Raw genomic sequence first — 23,438 nt, forward strand, 5'->3', positions numbered from 1 at the left:
TCCCCAGATTCCAGCGCCAGTCGCCCTGGCCGCGGCGCCACACCTCTCCTCTTTATTACTGTTTGACGCACTGTGTAAAAGCTCTGCACTTTGCCTCCAAGTAAATCCTGACTCATTTTTTTCCAAGCTACCAGAGGGTTAGGCACAGGCTCATTTTGGGTTTGCTGTGTTTCAACCTGACAAGATTTGTCAGTGCTGCTTGAGTAGGGTTTCAAAACCCTGAATCAAAATCCCAATTTCCTATAGTATTCAACAACACAGGGCAAAAAATTTTACTTTATGGATAATGTGTGCCAGAAGAGTTACAAGCAGTTTCTTTCTTTATCTCTTGTGCAACCTCTACATCTTTCTCATGACCTGTCCGTCCTGCAAGTTCTCCCTGCCTACACGATCTTTCTTGCTTGTTCCCCCTGATTCATAATGATCATGCTTTCCGTTGGCACTCGTTCTCTATGCGATTACCCGACTGTGCCTACCTGGGAAACTAATCCCAGAGATTGCCTGGTGTTATGCATCTGTGTGCAAGCTTTCTTGTATCCCGTTGTATGACCTTTACAATGTTCCCCTTTGCCGTCCGCTGCAATTCTGGTCATGCCACACATTAAAACCCCACTGCCTCCCTACTTACCCTTTTGTGTGTGTGTGTGTGTGTGTGTATGTGAGTTTGTGTATGTGTGTGTTAAGACTGCTTAACTGAAGTGTATGGTGTATGTTAGCTCTGGTCTCTATGTGAGAGAAACTTTTATTGCTGTTGCCCATGTGGTATCGTCAGAACAATTGGTAATGACAAAGACTAACTATTTTTGGTGTGGATAGCACACATATAGACCTGGGTCCAAGAGCAGCTGAAAACTTCACTGAAAAAAATATTTTGTTTCTGGACTGATATGGCTGAATCATATGAATCATGATAAGCGCTTTAACGCCCATCATGGGTAGCAGGCGCTACATAAATTCTAACCTTTTTCACTTTCCTATCCCTCCACTATCCTTCTGAATTCAAATAACTGACTAACATATCCACCACTCAAATTACTTTCATATTTTCACTATACTAATTCACCACTAATCCTTTCTGGGTTCCGAAGTAGTGTTCTACTCGCCAAAAAAACTCTTCAACACCCCATCAAGGGTAGCAATCGCTATATAAATGCAAACCTTTTTCCCTCTTCTATCCTTCCTCTAAGCTTTTCAATTCAAATAACTGACTAATATATTCACCACTCAAATTACTTTCATATTTTCACTATACTAATTCACCAATAATCCTTTACGGGTTCCGTAGTAGCGTGCTACTCACTGAAAAAGTGCTTTGATGCCTCATCAGGGTAGTAAGCGCTACAAAAATGCACATGTCATTTTAGCTATTGGACCCACTGAGTCATCAGTTGCATGATGAATAGCCAGCATTATTCTACATTCTCCAGAGGGATAAAGTATTATGCACAACAGACTGTGTGAATTACAGTAATTAATATTAATTTCCTAAGGACCAGAATTTTGGTCACAAGAACACTGAATCTGAGGTTTAGCAGTTGTCACACTTTAGCCCATGTTTTGTATTTAGCACAGCTAAAGAAAATGCAAGTTGTGTTACTTGTTCTTCAGTTAGGCATACAATTCCTGCAAGCAAAGCATTATGCATTTGGATTGTTCTTATATTTACTTCAGTAAAGAGGATGAACAAATTATGTTTTGGTAATGATCCCTATGGTTGGTGCTCTATCAGCCTGCAGATTCTTCACTATTTAAATATCCCCAGAAGCCATACTGGATCGGGAAAAGTTTGTAATAGCTCTCAAGCACTGGTAGGTGGCAATTATCTCCAGCTCCACATTAGGTACTACCCTGATCATTGACTGTGTGACAAGTTGGCCCCAGCATCACCACACATCTGCGCATGTGCCATTAAACATACATTGCAACGGGGCATCAATTTTGGGTTTCTTTGTTCTAATTTATGGTTAAAAGATAGTGGAAGCCCAAATTGAAAGATACATTTAAAAAGCATAACAACTGGGCATAAGCTAATGGTATATTTTAGGTTGAGACTGAGCAGCGCATGCGCTGCTCTGCGAGGCATGTATTCAAGTATGGACTTGAAGAACCGCCAATTTCCAGGCCATCTTTTCAATTGGCTCCTCTTACTGTCCTTTCTAAATCGTTGGTTTTGATTCATGAATAGGCTTAGTAGTACCTCCTTGGTACCGCCTTGTCTGCATTTGAAACCTCCCATAAGGACTGGACTTTTTACTTGTGTTGTTACACGGTCAGCTTTATCTAGTCAGTGAGCACTATTTTCTTTAATGATTTTTCACTATTACACCCACGATGTGCTTTCCTACAATGCAGCATGCTGCCCGCTTTCATACTTTTATTAGTAATGGTGGCCGGGTAGCTTTAACTGTATTGGCCATGCTACTCTATTTATTCTCTATGTCAGTCCGGTCCACTTTAACTATAGTGGGCGCGCTTCTTATTTATTTAATTTGTGAACTTCACAAACAAATATTTTTTTTTTGTAAAAGTGCCCCATGCCGTGCTTTCACTTTATTGGCGGCCACATCCCTTTCTTTGGACGCGGCTCGCTGTAACCTGAATACGGCGAGCAGCATCTAAAGAAAGGGGTGTGGCCACCATTAAAGTGGTCTCACATTTGCAAGAGTTTGATCTATTAGCATTATAAATGACAATGCCTGTTATATGTCTGTTGGTTTTTAAAACACATAAATACAAGGCATTGTCATGTACAATGCCAATAGCTTAAACTCGCGCAAATGTGAGATCTATTGCATTGCAAATACTTGTTTAACAAAAGGATCAGCCTGGCAGAAAATTTCAGCTGCTGGGCCCTTCAAGAAAATAAAGTGTTTAAAAAACATGATGGTGAGGGGCAGCAGCAAACAGCAGTAGAAGGAAGGGGAGAGAAGTAAACTCCTGAGCGGGTAGCAGAAGAGTAGGGGTTAAAAAATAAAAATTTTAAAAAGAAAAATGAGGAGGGGTGCAGGAAGAAACCGAGGAGCTGGGACTAAGGGGAGCAACATAGAAAAGATGGGGCAGGAATTTGAGGTGAGATGCAGCATGTGAGGTAGAGAGCAAGAAAACCACCGACATATCATAGCTACAGACCTTGCTGTTCCAGTTCTCCAATGGTGGTGGTTGAGTCAGCATTTTTTTTACGCATGTTTCTGGGTTATAACATAATCTTATTATCTGCTTATTGAAGCTTTTTTGTTCGTACACCAAAGACAACTCCTGGTCCCACCCAGTACCCCCTTCTAGCTGCTACCATGCTCCCCTTCTGGACCCCATCCCGTACCATACACATACTCCCCACCCTCTGTACTGACCCACCCACTGCAGATCACCTTGTTCAATGTGAATGGATCAACACACTTTATCAAGAGACAGAAAATCCTCTCTGTCCTGAGAACTCAGCACCCAGCACTACTCCAAGAAACACATTTGTCCCCTGCTGAACGTGACAAACTTAGGCGGGATTGGGTTGGCATGGTGCTAAATGTCAGCAGGACTCAGAACGTCCATACATGCCCTACTACTTCTTTAAACCATAGGAAGAGCAGGGTGGCCATTTTGTTCTGCAATTCCCTGGCTGTTCTTAGACTGTGTATGTGGAGGGACCCCTTGGGCAGGTACATCTGTACCAAGGTTGGGATCCGCAATGAGACCTTGATTGTGGGTTCTATCTATGCCTCTGTGGGGGACAAGACAGATCTCTTCACCACCTTGGCCAAACTCCTCCTTCCCATTGGGGCGCCGAAGGTGCTCATAGTGGAGACGAGAACATGCCTCTAGACCTTTTCCTCAACACTGGGCCGACCCCCACCTTTCTTAAGGAACTGCTTGGGGCAAAATATGATCTGACGTTCCACTACACAGGTGGAGTCAACACTCTGTCACCTGTGGCAGTGCCTTTATCTGTGGAGGAGAACAAGCTGACCACTTATTGGCTGCACATATGAAGCCAGTGCAATTCCACTCTGTTATCATTCATTCCATCATGCATACTACTAAACTCACTCACTCACAGTCTAAAATACAAATTTGGACATAATAAACAAATATCATAATAAACTGACACACAATTGTTCTGGAAAGACCTCTATGAGTTATGAGAGAGAAGTCCTGAAAATTAGTTACTTTGTGATTTGTACATAACAGGATAAGATGATTTGTTTGGGGTTCTTTTGCTTAAATTGAATCATGTTTTGTTTAATTGGATTCAGATAATGTGTCATTTAAACTTTATTTGTATGTTAACAAAATAATTTGTATTTATGATAAATATATAAACCGTAAGGCAAAAAAGAGAAAAAAGAATAAAAATAATATTTTGAATAAATCACATGTCCTATTTCTTCATATAGCATCCTTTTTCTGAAATAATTTGTGAAGAAAATCACTGTAAAAGCAATATAGGTCTTGTCAGAGGTACTTCTATAGTTTTGGCTACACAATGGGGGCTCCCCTCAAGATCTTAAGACCGACCCTCTGTTGCATTATACGCTGACATGGAAGGGGCACAGGGGCACCATGGCGGGACTGTATATTACCCTGATAGATGCCCATTTTTCACACCCCAGCACTCATAATTTATGCTGTTGGTGGACCAGGGGCTAGGCCTATCACTCTGAATAAGACTGGCACAACCTATTGGAGGAGCTTGATGGCTTCCTTCAGGAGGACAGGCTGAAATGTAGTTGTTTTTAGGTCTTACACCAATAACACTGGACACCGGACCAGCTCTATTGGGCATACATGACAGTGGACTCCATGAGCTGGAGGTGTGATGAACCAGACTGTGACATTGTTCATGTCCTGTGGGAATGTCTGGTGCTTTCCTACTAATGGCGTGCAGTTTGGAACACAATGATGACCAACATAGGGGGGACGCCATGAATGATGGCATGACTTGCCTTGCTTAATGACATGTCCACATTCTTGGACTTGACATGCCATGGTAAGTGCTGACTGGTTACGGCCTTTGCAGTGCCGAAGGTGGAAATATTGCGCCCTTGGAAATCAGCCATGCCACCGTCTTCCAAAATGTGGCTGTACGATGTGCATGACATGGCCACTTATGAAAAAGTCACTTATAAGCTGAAGTTGGAGGAGTTCTGGGGTCCCATCCTTCACCTGTTGGTGCTGCCCCTGGCATCTACCAGTCCTGCTCCCTCTACTGTTTCCAGCCTCTGGATTTGTCTAGCTTGAGGGATTGGTTACCAGTGGCGCGGCCGGGGGCCTGGCTCCATGCCTTTGCTGCTGCACACCCTTGCCTCCTCTGCCCCTGTCTTCACTTGTTCTCCATCCCTGAACCACGGGGGAGTCTTCCTTGTAACGTCTTCCCCATCTGGAGGAGTTCTGTGTTGATTTTCTTTTCATCACAATCTTCACAATTGTTATTGTTTCTGTGGGATCATGGACACAGCAGTCGGATTATTTCCTGTATCTGTTACATGCTTGCTGTATGTGCAAAAACCCAATAAAGAATTGAGATATTAAAAAAAAATTAAGAAATTGACAAGAAAGCCAACTAATGTTAAGCAATAGGCTGTCTCAAAACCTACTATAACTATTGGTTTTGCTCAAAACGGGCCTTAGGCAACCGGCGAGACCTTAAAAGAAAATGCCACTGTTTAAAATTCACATTGTAACTCTAGCATATTACGGTCTGTAATCCAAATGTCATCCTGAACAGCAAGCCATCATCCTTCCCACAGAGGTTAGTATAGCTGGCGGCAATAGTTTGACACATTTCATGGAAATTTTCCATGGCGGCTGACACAAATCCCAAAGTTCCAGCAATGACACTCGCACGCAAAAGACAAAACATGTATTTGACAGGCTTATTTAAGCCATTATAAAAATGCATCTCAAAACACTTTTCGTGCGAGTAAACAGTAATTATATACATTTTGTACAAGTTAATTTCCACATCAATTGTTACAGTGCATTCGCATGTTAAATTCATGCATCAGAACCCCCCCCCCCCCCCACACCAAGAGTTCCTTCTTTCTGTTGAACACCGCTTATGCCTCTAGTCACTGCTGGGACCACTGTTGAAGCATTACTTCCAGTGTCACCCATGATTGTATCACATGATATTCTTGGGGGACACCGAGAGCAGGGATCAGTAAACAAAAGAACGAATGGTCATTTAGGCGAACCCTACAATAATCTCATGACGTGCATGTATCTCTTTATCTTTTAGTGCCTGGGAATGTGCCTACCTCATGAGGGATATAGTCGGGTGGCAATTTCTCCAACATCTCATTGGCGAGGCGCTGCACTACTGCTTCCCTGGTTTCTCCACCACCGCCACCACTGTCCTTGGGCTGGATGTTAACGATTGTGCTTAGCGTCTCATTAGCCATATTGGTCTGATATGTTATGTCGGCATTTCCATGTAGTCCAAACACCTAAACATTTAGGAATATAAAGACAAAATATCATTCGAGTTAGCAAAGCCTTCAATCCATATGGATGGCAAGCAGAGGTACATCCACAAACAGTTACAGGTATTAACTCACTTCGCTCTGTACTGTTCGTACAGCTCCTAGCCCCCTGACTCTCAGAATCCCAACCCACTTGGAATCATGCTCACTAGCAAAGCGCTTCTGGCTTGAGCTCATGGGAGTGGCCAGAGGAAGGGCAGTGACGTCAACCTGTCCCTTACATCAATGAAAAGCAGTGGCTGAGCTCTAGGCGGCATCATAGTATTTCAAGACCTTGACACACATCCTGTATTCTACTTGACGTATCATGATTACTACTGTCCCCACCTCAACTTAATAGCAAGACCCCTGAACCCTAAAAGACAAACAGTGATATAAATGATTCCCATATTCCCATGTCAAGCTTTGAAAAAGCTCTAGGCTAAATGGTCAGGCAAAGCGAAACGTGTTGGCTGTGCATTAATAAACTAATGTTTTATATACAACTTGCTCCCATCTAATTCATCTCTAAATGATTATTTATGTAGAGTCTTGATCCCAACTGTTGGACCTACACTTAGAGGATAGGAGGCTCTTGCACGTGTTCTCTTCTTGGATCACAAACTTTCTGTTACTGTTAGCAACTTGTGAGTTATTAGGAATTAATCAGCAATGTCTAACAGTGGGTCAGGGTCTCTGAGGGACATCTGGTGTGATTTACCGACCAGTTAGAGGAGTCCAAAAGGGGGTCAGAGCCGGATGAAGTAACTAATGACAAAAAGTGTATCTGAAGGCTAGCTGGGCCATAAGGTCTGTGATGGTACACTGGGTGATTCAGAGAATTTCACAGCAGGCTGGGGGTGTTTAACAGTAAGCTGGGGGTGTCTCAATGCAGATCGAAGATTTCTACAGCCTGGCATAGAGTCTCTGAAGCCCTATTGGCCCAGTCTGAGGCATCCCATGGGTCTCTGTGGGACATCTGGGAGTGCCAAAGGAACAGCAGGGGTTCTTTGATAGACATCTTTGGGGCATTGAGGGTGAGATGACAGCCACGATTGGATATCTGCAGGTGGCCAAGGTTCATTTGGGCTTCTCTGAACCTTTCTGAGGACAGACTAAAGGTGTTTCCGAGCCAGCCGTGGATGTTTAGAGGTTGGATGAGGGCTTATAAACGCCAAGCAAAGGGTCTCTGAAAGTCGCTGAGGGGTGCTGTTTCAAGGGTTCGGTTCCTGCTCCCGGCCTGTGCTCACTCAACCGCCACTTGGAAAAAAATCCTCGTTCAATTATTTTTATTTATCAGAATGATTCATACGGTTTTTAATAAGCAAAGTGTTCAGCTTTATGATCAGCCTTTGCTCATATTTCATTTTTGAATCTCCTGCCTGGAGGGTATTTGCCAGATGTATGGGATGCATTTACATACCGCCAATATATGAGCATAATGCAAAGCTTATCAGTTAGACTTTCAAAAATGAAACCGCGAAGAAAGCACTGAGAAGACAAACTTTGTTTTTTGTGCGCTCGTTCTATTTGCTGACTGGACACACTTTCCATCTTTGTGCACTGTTGCTTTTTTATTTAAGCCTCATGGTTTCTTTTTATTACTTCAAGCAATGTCATATTTATTCATGGATTTATTATCTGTATTAGAATTTACCACGATGGAAGGTGAAATCACAGAGCAAGATTAGTTCACTGCTGCAATGCAGTAGTGTTTGATTAGCATTTTATTTCAAAATGTCTGGATTTCATTTTTTAAAGAATATTATAATCCGTGATTCGTGTACATATAAAGGATGATTCACGGATTGACATTATTTGGAGCTTATTTTTAGCACGGTTGGCCATTATTATACAGCATCATACAGAATTCGTCTGCAAAGGCTGACTTCATGAAGGATTCAAAGATCTCGGTTAAAAATTAAATATGGAAAGTTGATCAAAGTCCTATAAAATTGCTTTAGCATTTTACCATATGTACCCCAGATATAGGAAGTTCCTACCCTTAATATTAACAAAAGGCGAACTGAATAAATATTAAAGTGCTAATGTGAGTACAGTTAGCATTATTTTCGTATGTGCATCTTTACCTCCGGGGTGTCCACCATCGGCAACAGCTCGATGTGCTGGAGATATTCTTCTATCGTCTTTCCTTTTGGAATATTGTAGCCCTTGTAGAAGCAGAATTTGTCAGAAAACATATTGTCACCAAACCATACTTTGGAGAAGGTGTTGAGAAGGTTTTTGTCCAGATCATCAGTGACGCGGCCTCCGTACTGCACTTCTCCAAGCATGTATCGGACACAGCTCCAGTTCACCCCACGCTTAATATCAACCTCATCCAAATGGTTCTGCACAAACTGGACACTGGCTGCAAAGTCTGCTTGGTTGAACTCATAAGGAATATTCCAGCCTAAAGGACCAAACTTTCGCCGTTCCTGTGGAAATGGACAAGAGAGTATGCGTGATCTTAATTGCCATATAACAACATGTCATAAAAATAAGCCTTCCATGAGTGTTTAAGCCTTAAAGAGTTACTGACACAAATGATTTACGGTCACAAATGCGCACAGGACTTTATAAAGTGAATTTAGACAGGCTTAAGGCATGAAGAGAAGCACAGAATTTAGCATTACCTATGTGGGTCGTCAATGCGGTTCAGGGATAGGTCTGCCACCCTCCCGGGATGGACTTCCCATGATGCAATGCATGGTGATGACGAGCTGAGGGTTCTCTTAGCAGGAACATTACCCACCTGGGACCCACTAGCTGTCTTTAGCAGTAGGCTTGCCGGATAATCCTCTTAGCATGGTACAAACACCAATGTGTTATCAGAGTCAGTTCAATGAGGACAGGAATCATCCACTTGCAGGGACCTAGCTCAGGCAGTGAGGCTGAGGGTGGGGTTTAGCTTTAGATTTTCAGACAATCAAGCATGCATATCATATTAATCAGTATGGGAGAAGCAGAGCATGAGGTAGGCTTAAGGGCCAGTGGAAAGGGAAGTGAGTGTGGGTTGTGAGGGGTACTTAAAACACAGAATTTTGTAAAATACCCATGCTTTAGACCTTCAGAACAGAGACGAGAGTGTGTGTTTTTGTCTGAGTATTTACAGATCCTAGCTGAAATCCGACAGACCAATCATACACAAATAAAAGTTCCTGTACCCAACTATTTATTAAATAATACGTTTATTAGGGGGGTGTAACACCCCCCTTGAAGCTACGCCCCTACCCACATGTAGAGCGCAACTTTGCTGGTTCCAATGTGAGTAGTGTTTACAGGCGGCATTAGCAGATGGCCCTGAAACTCACTGAGCTGTGGTGGAGATCTGAAACCCACAGTGGAGTGCCGAGCACCATAACCGGAGAGTAGCTGCTCACCGCCCATATCTCCATGAAGATGATACTCCTGTGCGCCCCGCGCATGAAGCCATTAGGTTAGTATCTCAATCAATTTGCGCCACAAGATATCCAAGTTTCAAGGAACTGAAATTCAAACTATAAAAAGTGAGACACAGCATGATTTCCAGGCCCCATAACTACAACGAACACTCACAAAGTAAACTGTGCTGTACTATTACAGTGTTGACACATTCGATAATCAGTACTATATTTCAGTGTAAACTACCTAGTTAGAGCAATCTGCTGATATTCACCAACAGCAGATGACGAGTCTTTATTTTAGCAAGAGGACAGCGATCTTTGTTGCTCTCAGTTTCTTTCTGAAAAGCACACAGGTTGTGATCAGGTAGTGATCACAAACAATACGTACTGTGTGCAGTGTGAGCGCTGGTATTGCACCTATGGGTCTTGTGTGATATTGTGTTGCTTTTAGTTTGTAAGCTGTAGAGTATTTGGTTCTTCTTTTACTCCACATAGGTCTAAATATCTAAGTAGAGATTAAAGTGTTGTTATTTTATCAAACCAAATAATAGGAGTGGTTGGACAATCTGTAGTCACTGCACGTGTTATAACCGTGTTACACAATTTTTAGTTTACACTATCACATCCCCTCATTTGAGGTTGGCCCACTAAGCTACACCAAAGAGTCAAGGAACCTTAGGAGGCCAAATTAAAATGGGAGCGATGCATGAAGGTGGGTTGTTGGGAACATGCGCAATCTCCTCTTTGATATTGTTCAGTTATCACCGCATCGTCAAGTACTGGCGGTAAAGTCGGATGGATGGGAGGTATTTGTTCAGCACACTGTATGGAGTGAACTTTCTCTAGGTGTCAACTGTGAGGTAATGCAGGTGTTTTACAACAAGGCTAATATGGCGTCTCCTCCTAGTCTGAGTGAGCACCATTGCTACACATTTCAAATGTTTTGAAGGCTAGTGATGAGTATTTTAAGGACTTGTGGAAGCAGTCTTGTTTTGCTCACCTTTTTCAGGGGCATTGATAACTGGATATTTGTTCTAACAATTACCATAATATTTTATTTAGTTATGTGTAGATCAATGTTTAGTGCAAAATCTATTGTTACCACTGGGGTAGTTGTTTTTCGATTGGCGTTTGCTATTTGTGAAAGTTGATATCAGGATGATCATCTGGTGTTCGGAGATGGCAAATAATATGGCTGTTTAGATGCTCTTTCGGCTCAATACATTTTCATCAGCCCATATTTTAACAAACAGGAGGCGGCCATGGAAAGTGAACTATATATGCGACGATGCACAGAGAAATGCAAAAGCTAATTGTGATCGAGGGAGTTCTCTGTGTATTATGAGTCACGGTTTTGCACACTGGCTTTATAAATGTGGTCAGGAAGGGGCAAAACTGCAGAATCTTGGGATACGAAGCACTCCTGGGTCTTATCTGGATTTATAATTATCTTTAGAACATGTAAAATGTTGCCTGCCACAATTAACAGCAATCAATTGGTGACAGCTTCGATACCAGGAAATTCAGTTTTTCAAGTGACTAGGAAGTGTGGCTGATGGCACAACCTACTAGTGAGGGAGTGGCAGCCCACGACAGACTGCTCCATTCGCTGTAGGTGCACCGCTCTGCCTCTGCATCCCCCACCATTCAAAGCGGGGCCTGCGGCCCAAGTTTAATCTGCACATGGAGCACGACGGGCAGCTTCCTTGAAGCCGCAGCTGGGTGCATTGGCTTGTGGCCATCACAGTTGATATAGGACCTGCAGGCCAGCCAGTGCCCGCTCTCATTACCCTCCAGACTTGTGCTGCCTTCCCAGGGACTCTGCCCTATTGAGAGGCCTGCGCATGGACCTGGACAGGTCTCTTTATTGTGTGGCAGCCCATTGGCTGGTCCAGTGTGCATGTTAACTTCCCTGCCCCATTGATGGGATCTCCAAGCCCAGCAATAGGATCACGCTGTTGGGTCCCAGGTGGTAGCCTTATGACTCCCTAAGCAGATGATAATGATAAGCATCCTTGTGCCCACTGGTGACCGTCCTCTTCTCCATCCTCATGACTCGCAGAACCACCTGACGAGGGCCCTGGAGATCATCAGAGCATGCTGCTGGCTGCGCCCCTTGGGGGTGGGCAGGGTTTCTGGCCACCCATTGTGCTTGGCAATCTTGGCCCAGCTCACCCTGCTTCTCCTACCATGGCCAAGAATGACCCGAAACAACCTTGACTGACCTTCAACACCCGCTGAGGATCCACAGCCCAGGTCAGGCTGGATGTAGGCCGGGAGACCGGGCTTCCTGATGTTGTGGTTGCAGTAGATACCTGAAACGTATTGTTCCAGGTGCGCACCAGTATTCAGCAGATCAACCTAAGCTGGACACTTATGCCATTCGTCTCGAATGTATACAGGCCAGCATAGACAAGCATGACGACCTCATTAGGGAGGAAGAGGGCAGGATCTCAAGTTGAATCAGATGGGATAAGTTGGCTTCGGACATCCCATAATAATAGCCGTGGCATGAACGGGCCGCAGATCATGTCTTTCCCTGCTCAATACCTGGATCTACTATAAAAGGCAGGTTTTCCTAAGAATTATGTAACGCTTACCACAGGCTAGGAAAAGAAATGCCCAGCCGGAATGAGGAGGGTAAAAACTCGTTCTTTTTTTTCTTGATTATGTGCTCATATGCTGCAGATTATCAACTAAATATGTACCGGTTTAATTCAGGCATAACATACAGGGAAATCAATGTGTTGGATAATACCTGTGCTTAAACACATGAATGACAAACGCGGGTGCTGTTTCAAGGGTTCAGTTCCTGCTCCCGGTTTGTGCTCAACCGCTTCTTGGAAACATTTCTAGTTCAATTATTTTTTTATCAGAATGATTCATACGGTTTTTAATAAGCAAAGTGTTCAGCTTTATGATCAGCCTTTGCTCATATTTCATTTTTGAATCTCCTGCCTGGAGGGTATTTGCCAGATGTATGGGATGCATTTACATACCGCCAATATATGAGCATAATGCAAAGCTTATCAGTTAGACTTTCAAAAATGAAACCATGAATAAAGCACTGAGAAGACAAACTTGGTTTTTTGTGCGCTCGTTCTATTTGCTGACTGGACATACTTTACATCTTTGTGCACTGTTGCTTTTCGATTTAAGAGCTCATAGTTTATTTTTATTACTTCAAGCAATATCATATTTATTCATAGATTTATTATCTGTATTAGAATTTACCACGATATAAGGTAAAACCACAGAGCAGGATTAGTTGACTGCTGCAATGCAGTAGTGTTTGATTAAACTTTTTTAAAGATTATTATTATCCGTGATTACTGTACATTTGAAGGTTTAATCAAGGATTGACACTGTTATTATTTGGAGCTTATTTTGAGCACTGTTGGCCATTATTATACAGCATCATACGGAATTCGGTTGCAGGGTTCACTCCATGAAGGATTCACTGATCAAATGGAAAGTTTATCAAAGGCCTTAAATACATTGTTTTAGCATTTTACCATGTGTGCCACTCATATACGAAGTTTCGAGCCTTTATACAACAAAATGGTTAATGAATAATTATTAATTTGTTAATGTGAGCATAGCTAGCATGATATTCGTATGTGCATCTGTCCTCCGGAGTGTTCACCGTCGGCATTTGTTAGATGAGCTGGAGATGTTAATGTATCGTCTTCCCTTTCGGGGTTTTGTAGCCCTTGTAGAAGCAGAATTTGCCAGAAAACATATTGTCACCAAACCATATTTTGGAGACAGTATTGAGAAGAGTTTAGTCCAGAACATAAGACACACGGCCTCTGTGCTACACTTCTCCGAGCATGTAACGTGTAACAATGTAACATATACAGATTTAATTTAGGTATGACAAATAGGGGAATGAAAAATTCGAGCTAAATTTCTATTTTAAGAGAGAGCGTCGCCAGTTGCCAATCAAGGTGGCTGCCTAGTTCCGGGCCTCCTCTCCTCAGCCTGCAAATCCTTAAAAAAATCCTGTCTACAAGCCTGTTGACGCAACCTATGGGTGAGGGAGACATAGTTCACCCCGGCCTTCTCGGTTTGCTGCAGCCATGCCTACTCCGCCTCTGCATCACCCACCATCCAAAGTGGGGCCTGCAGCCAGAGTTCAAACTACCCATGCTGCACGGCAGGTGGCTTCCTCCGAGTCGGGCCGGGTGGATTGGCCATCACAGATGGTACCGGACCCCTGAGCCGAGAGGTTCCCGCTCTCATTACTCTCCTGACCCGTGTTGTCTTTCCAGGGCTATTTCCTCATGGGAAGGGCTGAGCGTGGACGCCAACGGGTCTCTTCATTGTGTGGTGGCCCACTGGCCAATTTGGTGTGTTCGTTTACTGCCCTTCCCCCTCGGTGGGGTCTCCAAGCACAGTGGCAGGATTGCGCTGTTGGCTCGCAGCTGTTGGCCCATTGGGGATGACCATCAGCACACCACAACAACCTTGTGACCGCTGGTGCCCGTCCTCCTCGTTGCCTTCATGGCTCATGTGGCTGCCTGACAAGGGCCCTAGGGAATATCTGAACTTTCAGCTGCTGCCGACTGCACCATTGGGGGAGACAGGGTTTCTGACCCACCCCTGTGTCTGGCACCTTTGGCCCAATTCTCCTGACTCTCTTACCACTGGCAAGCACGACCCCAAAAAACCTTGGCTGACCTTTGAAACCTGCAGATGGTCCAGGGCCCAGGTCGGGGCTGATTCAAACCGAGCCTCCTGATATGGTGAATCGAGAGGACATCACTGGGCTCCTGTTCGCCTCCCCCATGAGCCCCTATCTGACCGATTATTCCCCGCCTCTCCTATGAGGACATGGACATCCACATCTACCCAGAATTTTCTGCATCGGTACCAGAGGCTAGAAGGGCCATCATTAGGGTTATAAAACTGCTCCGTGCCAATGAGATTTCCTACATAATGCTCTTTCCCGCCAAACGGAGGCTTCAGCTAGGTGGACGCGCCATGTTCTTCACATCACCTATGGAGTCCACGAGGGCTGTGATGGCATACTTTGGAGAGCAGTGGAGAAAGCAGCAAAGCACATCAGACAACTCCACGGATGTGGATGCATCTTCCAGAGACCTGTACGACGATGTGGAATAACTGTCACAGTTTATTTTCCTTCTTTAGCGTATCTCCCTTTCTCCTTCTTTTATTCATTCAGTCAACATAGTTGGTCAGGGTCCTACATCTTCTCTGAGATTCATTACTCCTACACTTGTTATTTACTTGTTTAGTTCTCCTACATCTCCTATTCCTGGGTTCAGGTGAAACCATTGACTTGCACTAAACTTGCTATATAAATTGCTGTTCCTTTCCCCAAGTGATCTTTGTGACCTGGGTGTTTCTCGGCATAGCTTGAGGGCCCAGGTGAATGCAGCGGTGGTCCGTGCTGGTAAGAGCGGCGGGGCGAGGCGGGCGGGAGTCGAGAGACAATGGAATAGGGAAAATTAAATAAAGAAATAATTCTGATTCCGTCATCTGTCGACTTCCACTCCCACCCCACCATGCTTACCTGCACAGAGCTGCTGGGTGGATGGCACTGACCCACTTCTCTGGTGTGCTTAGCACTAATTGGGGTAAGCTTTGTATGTTGGGTATATTCACTGAGAGCTGGGGAAATCAGTGTGGATGGGAGGTGGAGGGGAATGTTTGGCACTGATTGTGGTAGGTTTTTGTTTACATGTTGGCATCTCATTGTACTAGACCTAGGTCAACCTTATCCCACACACACATTCTAAATCCCATAGGTCTGACACCCGCTGTGGAACCAACACCCCACACACATCCCTACACACCTATTACACCCTATAAAATTAACATAGTTACCTGGAATGTTTGGAGCCTGAGAATCCCCAAGAAATACTGCTTGATCCATGCCTATCATGGCATTCAAATTGCCTTGCTCAAGAAGATGCATACAGCTCCTAGGGAAACCCACCTGTTTGCTGACAAGTGGGGCCCAAGCAAGTAATTTACCTCTAACATTACACACTTATCTGGAGCCGTGATCTTAGTTAAAAGGTCACTTCCCTACACTGTAGACTTGTGTTATACCATTCACCTTTCCAGGTCACTGCAAGGTTTCCCACTTACACTCATCAACTCCTATGCTCCGAATGTAGACACCTCAGAAATTTTTGACACTCCAGCCTGCCACTGTTGTCCCCCTAATGATTCCCACATTATGAGTAGTGTTGATTTTAACATGGTCCTATTCTCTACTAACCCTCGGAGGGAGGGCACCGCAAACGCTATACACGCCCTCAAACAATTTATGTCCTCGGATGGTCTGATGGATGGATAGTGGGTGCTGAGTGATACCACCTCCATCTCTTTTACCTCCACAGTGCATGACTCACACTCCTATCCTACATTGACTTTGGGCTACTCTCACCTGGCTGCGTGACATTGACTGAACAATCTGGCCGCCTTTAGGCGTGCAATTAAAACTTTCCTGTTTCCTGCTTAGTTGTCTGTTCTCTTTTTATGTGTGTTATGTTTGGTACTTGTTCAAGCGCCAGGACGCCCCTTTGCTGGGGCAGCTGCGGGCTGTATAAATAAAATTAACATAACATAACATAACTGCAAGCCACATACTCCCTGAGACCACTCCCCATTACTATTTCATATCCAGATTCCATGCCCAAGTGTGTCCTACAAACCATGGTGCTTTCCCCTAGTCACTTTGGTGGATTCAGTTTTTAAAGCAGACATGGCACAGGGTACTGAGAAACTTTTCACAAAAAGGTCGGCTCTGTCCCCTTCTACTTGGTGGACATTTAAAGTTTATATCCATGGGATTTCTCTTTATAAATAGTCTGGCATCCTCAAATCCCTTCAGGCACAACTTCATTCTCTTGAAACCCAACTGATTACTGCTCAATGTTAGTATGAATCCTCCTGTGACATCACCCTGCTGGCTGTTCTTGAAGAGCTACTTGTTCAATATAGAGAGGCTGCAGACCCCAAGGTAGCCTATTTGGGAAAACACACTCTACTGACCAAATTGAGACCTTTCTCGATGATATCACCATGGCGTGAGTGGATGGTGGGAAAGAGGGAGTTCCTCAAGTCAATATTAAGGATCACTGAAAGAATATCGACGGACAGAATATCGACCATCAAAAATATCGTTGAGAAAATATCGACAGTCAAAATATCGAGTTTCTATCTACAAACAGGTAAGTACAAAAATATCGAGTTAAAAATATCGTTTACAAAAATATAGTTGTAAAAAATATCGTATTTACTAAAAACAGTGTTAAATTAAATTAATATTAATAATTAATTACTAAAATATACTTAAAATTACTTAAATTAACTTATAATAATTAAATAATTAATGAAAGTTAAATAAATATTTTTTTATTTCATATTTATTAAACATATATATATAGTAATAAAATATAATAAAATAATACCCAAAAACTGAAAACTGACCCTGAACCCTAAAAATACCCCTTTACCCAAAAACTGAAAACTGACCCTGAACCCTAAAAATACCCCTTTACCCAAAAACTGAAAACTGACCCTGAACCTGAACCCTAAAAATACCCCTTTACCCAAAAACTGAAAACTGACACTGACCCTGAACCCTAAAAATACCCCTTTACCCAAAAACTGAAAACTGACCCTGAACCCTAAAAATACCCCTTTACCCAAAAACTGACCCTGAACCCTAAAAATACCCCTTTGCCCAAAAACTGAAAACTGACCCTGAACCCTAAAAATACACCTTTACCCAAAAACCCAAAACTGAACCTGAACCCTAAAAATACCCCTACACCCAAAAACCCAAAACTGACCCTGAACCCTAAAAATACCCCTTTACCCAAAAACCCAAAACTGACCCTGAACCCTAAAAATAAAAACGATATTACTTCACTTACCTTAAAAACGATATTACTTCACTTACCTTAAAAACGATATTACTTCACTTACCTTAAAAACGATATTTTGGCTGTCGATATTCTGTCCTGTCGATATTTTCTCCAAACGATATTTTGGAGTCGATATTATGTCCAAACGATATTTTGGAGTCGATATTATGTCTGTGTACCCAATATTAACACTACATGCAGTTCTCCAAAACATATATAGCTTTTCAGATGGCAAGGTGACTGGTTTGGACAGTTTGAACGTCAAATTCTATAAAGAGTCCAATGACATCCCACTCCTCACCCCAGCTCCTGGAGCTCTATCGTTCAGCTGTAGTGGCCAGAACCCTCCTCTCCACTGCCAGAAATGCCCTTATTTCTCTTATCCTAAATCTGGGAAAGAACCTGATCAATACATTAAACTAAGACAGTAAAATCCTTGACTGAATCCTAGCTAATTCGCTCCACTCATTAATGCCCAACTTAGTTAGTCTGGATCAGTCTGGCTTTTAACCCAGCTGAGCCACCTCTGAAAACCTCCATGCATTACTCTCCAGGATATATCGACTAAAGCCTGAGGCTTAGGTAATCTTGGAGTTCCTTGATGCAGAGAAAGCTTTTAACTCTCTGGAACAGCCCTTTTTGTTTGTGGACCTTTGTTGGATGGCCCTTGGACATTACTTCCTTGGCATGATGAAACTGCTCTACAGGGACGTAAGTGCCTGAGTCATGGTCAACGGCTGCCTCACAAGGCTGCTCATGATCCGCAGGTGCACGCACCAGAGCTGTCCTCTGTTGTTGCTGTTGTTTGCTTTAGCCATCGAGCTTCTCACCTCCATGCTTCAAGAAAACCTCTTCGTAGGGGCCTATGATTTCCTATTCAGCAGTATCTTCTTTCACTTTATGCTGACAACGTGCTGTTCTTTGTTAAGGACCCCGACTAATCTAAGCCCCATCATTCAAGACATCATCCACTTCGGCAACTTTGCCGGCTAATGTATTAACTGGAACAAGTCTGAAATATTTCCGCTTACAGATGCTATGACCAAAGTCCCTCTGGATTTTGTGCTAACATGGAGACTTGACACAGTTTGCTACCTTGGTATCTAGATTATGTGGTTTGTGAGGTTTATGCTTCGTAATAACTATGACCCGGTGCTGGACGGCCTAGAGGCCTGGATGGAGATGTGACTTACTTTTCCTTTATCCTTAGCATCCTATGTTTCCCAACCCACCTGGGAGAAAAAGGTTCATTCTTCTCTAAACAAAGCTGATGAGACTTGTCTTGGGCAGTAGGAATTCAAAGGTGAACTGGAAGAGACTCACACGTGACTATGAGAAAGGCAGTTTTCACCGTACCGGACTGAGGATGTTACTTTCTAGTAACCCAGGCACACTATGCCATTTACTGGATCAGCCCTGGGCTTACAGCCTTCCATCTTCTAATTTAGCATGATCAACCAGACAAGGGCCATCTTGATACTATACTTGCTTCACAACAACCACGCCTGGTAGTTATATTAAATCAGTCCACTGGGCCTTGTGGACACTGGCAAAAAGCATGAGACTCCTGTCACTTTATTCTCCAAAAATACCTATCTCTGCCCCCTATATTTGACAGATCTGTTTGCGATCGGCTAGGGATTGTCGATGTGGGCAGCCGCTTTGGGAGTGAGTTCCTTTCCTTTGAGCAGTTTCGGTCCCTGGGCAAGATTAATGCAGTCTACATCATCTCTTATTTTTGGATCCACCATACCGCGGCAGTGCAGTGACCCAACTTCTTGCGTGAGCAGAGTTTCTACACTTGACATGGGGCTGTCCCCTAATCCATGAAAAAAGAACAATTGATGGACAGAATGCAGAAAAATGTCATACATTCACCCCAGTACAAAGATCTGGGCCTAAATTCATCATTTTGTTTGCTCCCCATACCATTCCAGTTTGAGCCCAGCCATATGCAAATCAGTCTTGACCCTGTGCCCAATGGAAACAGTCCAACCCGAACCGCCAGGCCAGGTCCTCTCTGGACTGGAAACAAGTATACCAGGACCTGTTTCGGGGTTTTACCCCTCATCAGCCATGATAGCTTGACCCTAGTGGCATGGAAAGCACAGGACCCACGTCTGGGCATACCCATCCCACTCAGGGTGACAAATGCAAAAAGAACAATTGATGGACAGAATGTAGAACAATGTCATACATTCGCCCCAGTACAGAGATCTGGACCTAAAGCCATCGTCGGGCTGGACCATTCCCATGAGGCACAGGGTCAAGACTGATTTGGATATAGCTGGCTCTGAACTGAGGAGGCGAAGTGAGCTAAAGAACAACCATGGATTCAACCCAGATCTGTGGCTGGGGGTGAGTGTCTGAAAAGTTTCAGTGCGCCGTCCATCATCTTCTTGTGTTTGCTTTGTTTGTCCTAAGTTGGCAGGATATGCCCAGACGTAGGTGGGTCCCTTGCTCACTTTGCCACTGGGTTCAAGCTAGCCTGGCTGATGAGGGGTGTTACCCCGAAACTGGTCCCAGGTTGCTCGTTTCCGGTTCAGGGAAGACCTGGCTTGGCAGTTCGGGCTGCACTGTTCCCATGAGGCACAGGGTCAAGACTGATTTGCATATAGCTGGGGCTGAACTGAGGTGGCAAAGTGAGCTAAAGAACGATGATAGATTCAACCAGGATCTGTGACTGGGGGTGAGTTCTGAAAAGTTTCAGGGCTCTGTCCATCATCTCCTTTGTCTACAATGTAGTAGATCTGGTTGACTTCTGTTACCATATCCTTTCCACTAGGCTGTGTGTTTTGTTTTCACCTAAGTCCAAAATTCAATAAAAAGATTTAAAAAAAAAAAAGTTTGTCCCTTAGGTTAAAATAGATGGGAAAGCAACAACTAGTCAATTCAAAAAGATTAGTCTTTAATTCCATTGCAATTTAGTGAGACTAATATAGTATGTTGTATAGTCAAACACACCAAAACTGTTACGGTAAATCAAGAAAAATATTTGATGTTTCAAGATAAAAATGACCAAAACTTCAAATAAAAAAATTGTTTCTTGAGAAAAATAGCTCATTGACAGCCAACAAATCAGAAACAAGAGATTGTGTTACCCTAAAATAGAAGACTGACAAAAAAAGTTTCACAAAAGTCAAACGTTATGGCCCGGTGGATAATGAGAGCTAGTGGAAAGAGGGCTCCCCAAGTGTATGGGTGATGAGGCACATGCTTTCTGATGTTGCTATATTGCAACAAAAAAATGGAAGCTCTCATTTTGGTAGCAGACATTTCAATATGGCACAATCCAAGGTGGATGAAGTTCAGGAGAAGGTTTAGAATGTAAACAACATCAGTCCTCACTATCCTTTAAATACATTATTCACATTTGACATACTCTGACAGCGACCACAGAAAAGGTGAAGGCCTTGATTATGAGTGCCTCTGTAAATGTTGACATCTGTGCAAATCCTAGTTTACAAGGTGTTGGAATTAAAAAAGCTGTCCTTAACATCTGTCAAATGTGATTAAATTTACCAGGCGAAAATGGCCCTGTAGATACAGAGACATATAGATTTTGATGATCTGCATGATATGTCCGATTTTCACGGGGCAATTCATACTCGGCGTCATTTATTGCTTATTATAAAGAATGGTCCCTGGGGAATCAGTGTTTATCGAGTGAGATAAATAAAGCACCAATAAAGAGGGACTTGAAATCGAGGCCTTAGAAAGTATCTGAGACTAAATTATGGACAGAAAAAATTCTGGGACTAAATAAAATACGTTTTCAATGAGAAAGGTGTCATGAAATGTTTGAGCTATGATGGGTAGGTACACACTCAGCTAAAGCATTGCAGAGATAAAGGAGAGGATGACTACAGGAAGTAATTAATTAAGATGCACATTTGAAATGTTTAACTATAAGGAATTTTAAATTAGTAACCTGGACAGTTGTATGAAGAAATGCTACACCATACAATAGTGGCTTCCACTGTGGCATGTTGCTCACGTCCAACTGTTCCTGTGTGATGCCAGAGTAAGTACGTTTCAAACCAGCTTTTACACCTGAAAAATAACAAAAAATGCATCATGTCCTATAGAAATGAAATTCAGAGCTAAAATCAACTGGAAGTTAACAAGGATTATTATTTTTATTACATGTAGAAAAAGATACAGCATTAAAGAAGGACAATACCAATATGTGCATTAACAAAGATTCCATAACAATCTATAACTACCTTCTCTCCTTCTGCCCACTGTCATACCACCCACTCAGAAAACATTGGAAGAAATGCCTGCGGCAAGTATCTTACAACTGCGATTCACAAGCAATCTTCTCCACCCCTAGAAAATGCCATAACATCAGTAACCAATGGATTTCAGGGATTCCTGTTGTGCCACACATGGAGCTTTACTGCCATTACATGTTAGATTACTTTGATGAGATGTGATCTCTTCATGTGAGGCGCAGTGCATATGTCAACAGCACAATTACGGATGCTCTTGCTTTAAATTTTTTTTCTGTAGGTTTCTCAATATCCTCTAGGAGCACATACTACAAATCTTGAATTTTGGGGCATTGCCACAAAAGATAAGCATGTGGGCCAATGTTGTCACATCATCCCCAGCAGGATACGATCTTGCGGTGTTCATCACCTGCATACATAGCTTGATAGTTTCCCTCCTCCAGGCATGGGAAGCAGTGCGTATGTTAGGTCAATTTCTCTTCCTAATACTCATTCTCTAAATCCTTGCCCTATGCCTTCTCAATTGCACATCCACCCTTATCTAGTACTAAATCATGTGCTGATACACAATACAGTGTGATGGAACCTCTCAAATATGAGCAAAAGTCTGGTAGCACCAGCTTCATCTGCATGTTGAGTATCGTGAGGTAGACTTGAAAATATTGAAATGATTCTCTTTCCTGATCACTGAAGTCTTCTTCGATCTTTTAAAATATTTGTATCACTCTTTATTAAATATTCCCTTAGCTTGGTACAATTGCCATTTTTACACGTTCAGCATCTGAAATCCAGTCCATGGTTAAAAGTCCATGTTCTCAAATCACGGAGTAAATGTAGAGGGTTAAGTTACATGGACTGACCCCACTAATCACCTACACTGTCCACACCTGAAGAGGAGTTGGTGCAACCGGAGATACAAAAGTCTTTTCATGCCTTTGTACTTTTGGAATGTCCTGAATTTTTGTAGGTGGCATTCTGAAAGAGTATGGGCAACAAAGCATCATTCCTTCCTTACCTCGGAGAGAACCCACTCAGTTATATAGTGCAGTAGAAAGGATTTTTAGCAACATTTTAGATTTGGCATCCCAAGGTTCCCTCGCTTGATCTTGCTACTCCTTATGAGAGTGAAATTATTTCCTTCTCAAATAAATGCATTACATAATTTCTCAAATTATACATTATTTTGAAAGGACTAATGACAATGCCTCAAAGAGATATCACATTTTAGGCAACCTTCACATCGTGACAATGGGGTGACAATGATACCCTATTATAGCAGAACAGCCTCAATAGAGCTTGAAATGGTACTCCATTAAAGCAGCTCAGTCTCAATAGTGTTTATCATGCATTTGTACCTTCTCTGTAGAGTGGTGTACACATCTAATGCGATGTAGACTCCTAGATACCTACGAACTTTCTTTTGCTACCTAAAGGGCGTCTGTTGTTTCAGTTCAC

The 23,438-nt window shown here is 43.0% G+C and overlaps 1 protein-coding gene across 1 annotated transcript in view; it reads right to left on the minus strand.

Annotated features, from left to right (window-relative positions):
- Positions 1-23,438, minus strand: part of LOC144828114 (dynein axonemal heavy chain 5-like) — a 1,079,012-nt gene that overhangs the window by 225,981 nt on the left and 829,593 nt on the right. The window contains exons 70-72 of the mRNA XM_078686235.1: positions 21,680-21,801; positions 8,546-8,893; positions 6,252-6,440 (exon numbers count right to left, since the gene is read on the minus strand). Of these exons, the coding sequence (XP_078542361.1) occupies positions 6,252-6,440; positions 8,546-8,893; positions 21,680-21,801 (659 nt within the window). The remainder of the gene's footprint in view (positions 1-6,251; positions 6,441-8,545; positions 8,894-21,679; positions 21,802-23,438) is intronic.

This window comes from Lissotriton helveticus, chromosome 4_1 (genome assembly GCF_964261635.1).
Source record: "Lissotriton helveticus chromosome 4_1, aLisHel1.1, whole genome shotgun sequence".
NCBI lineage: Eukaryota > Metazoa > Chordata > Amphibia > Caudata > Salamandridae > Lissotriton > Lissotriton helveticus.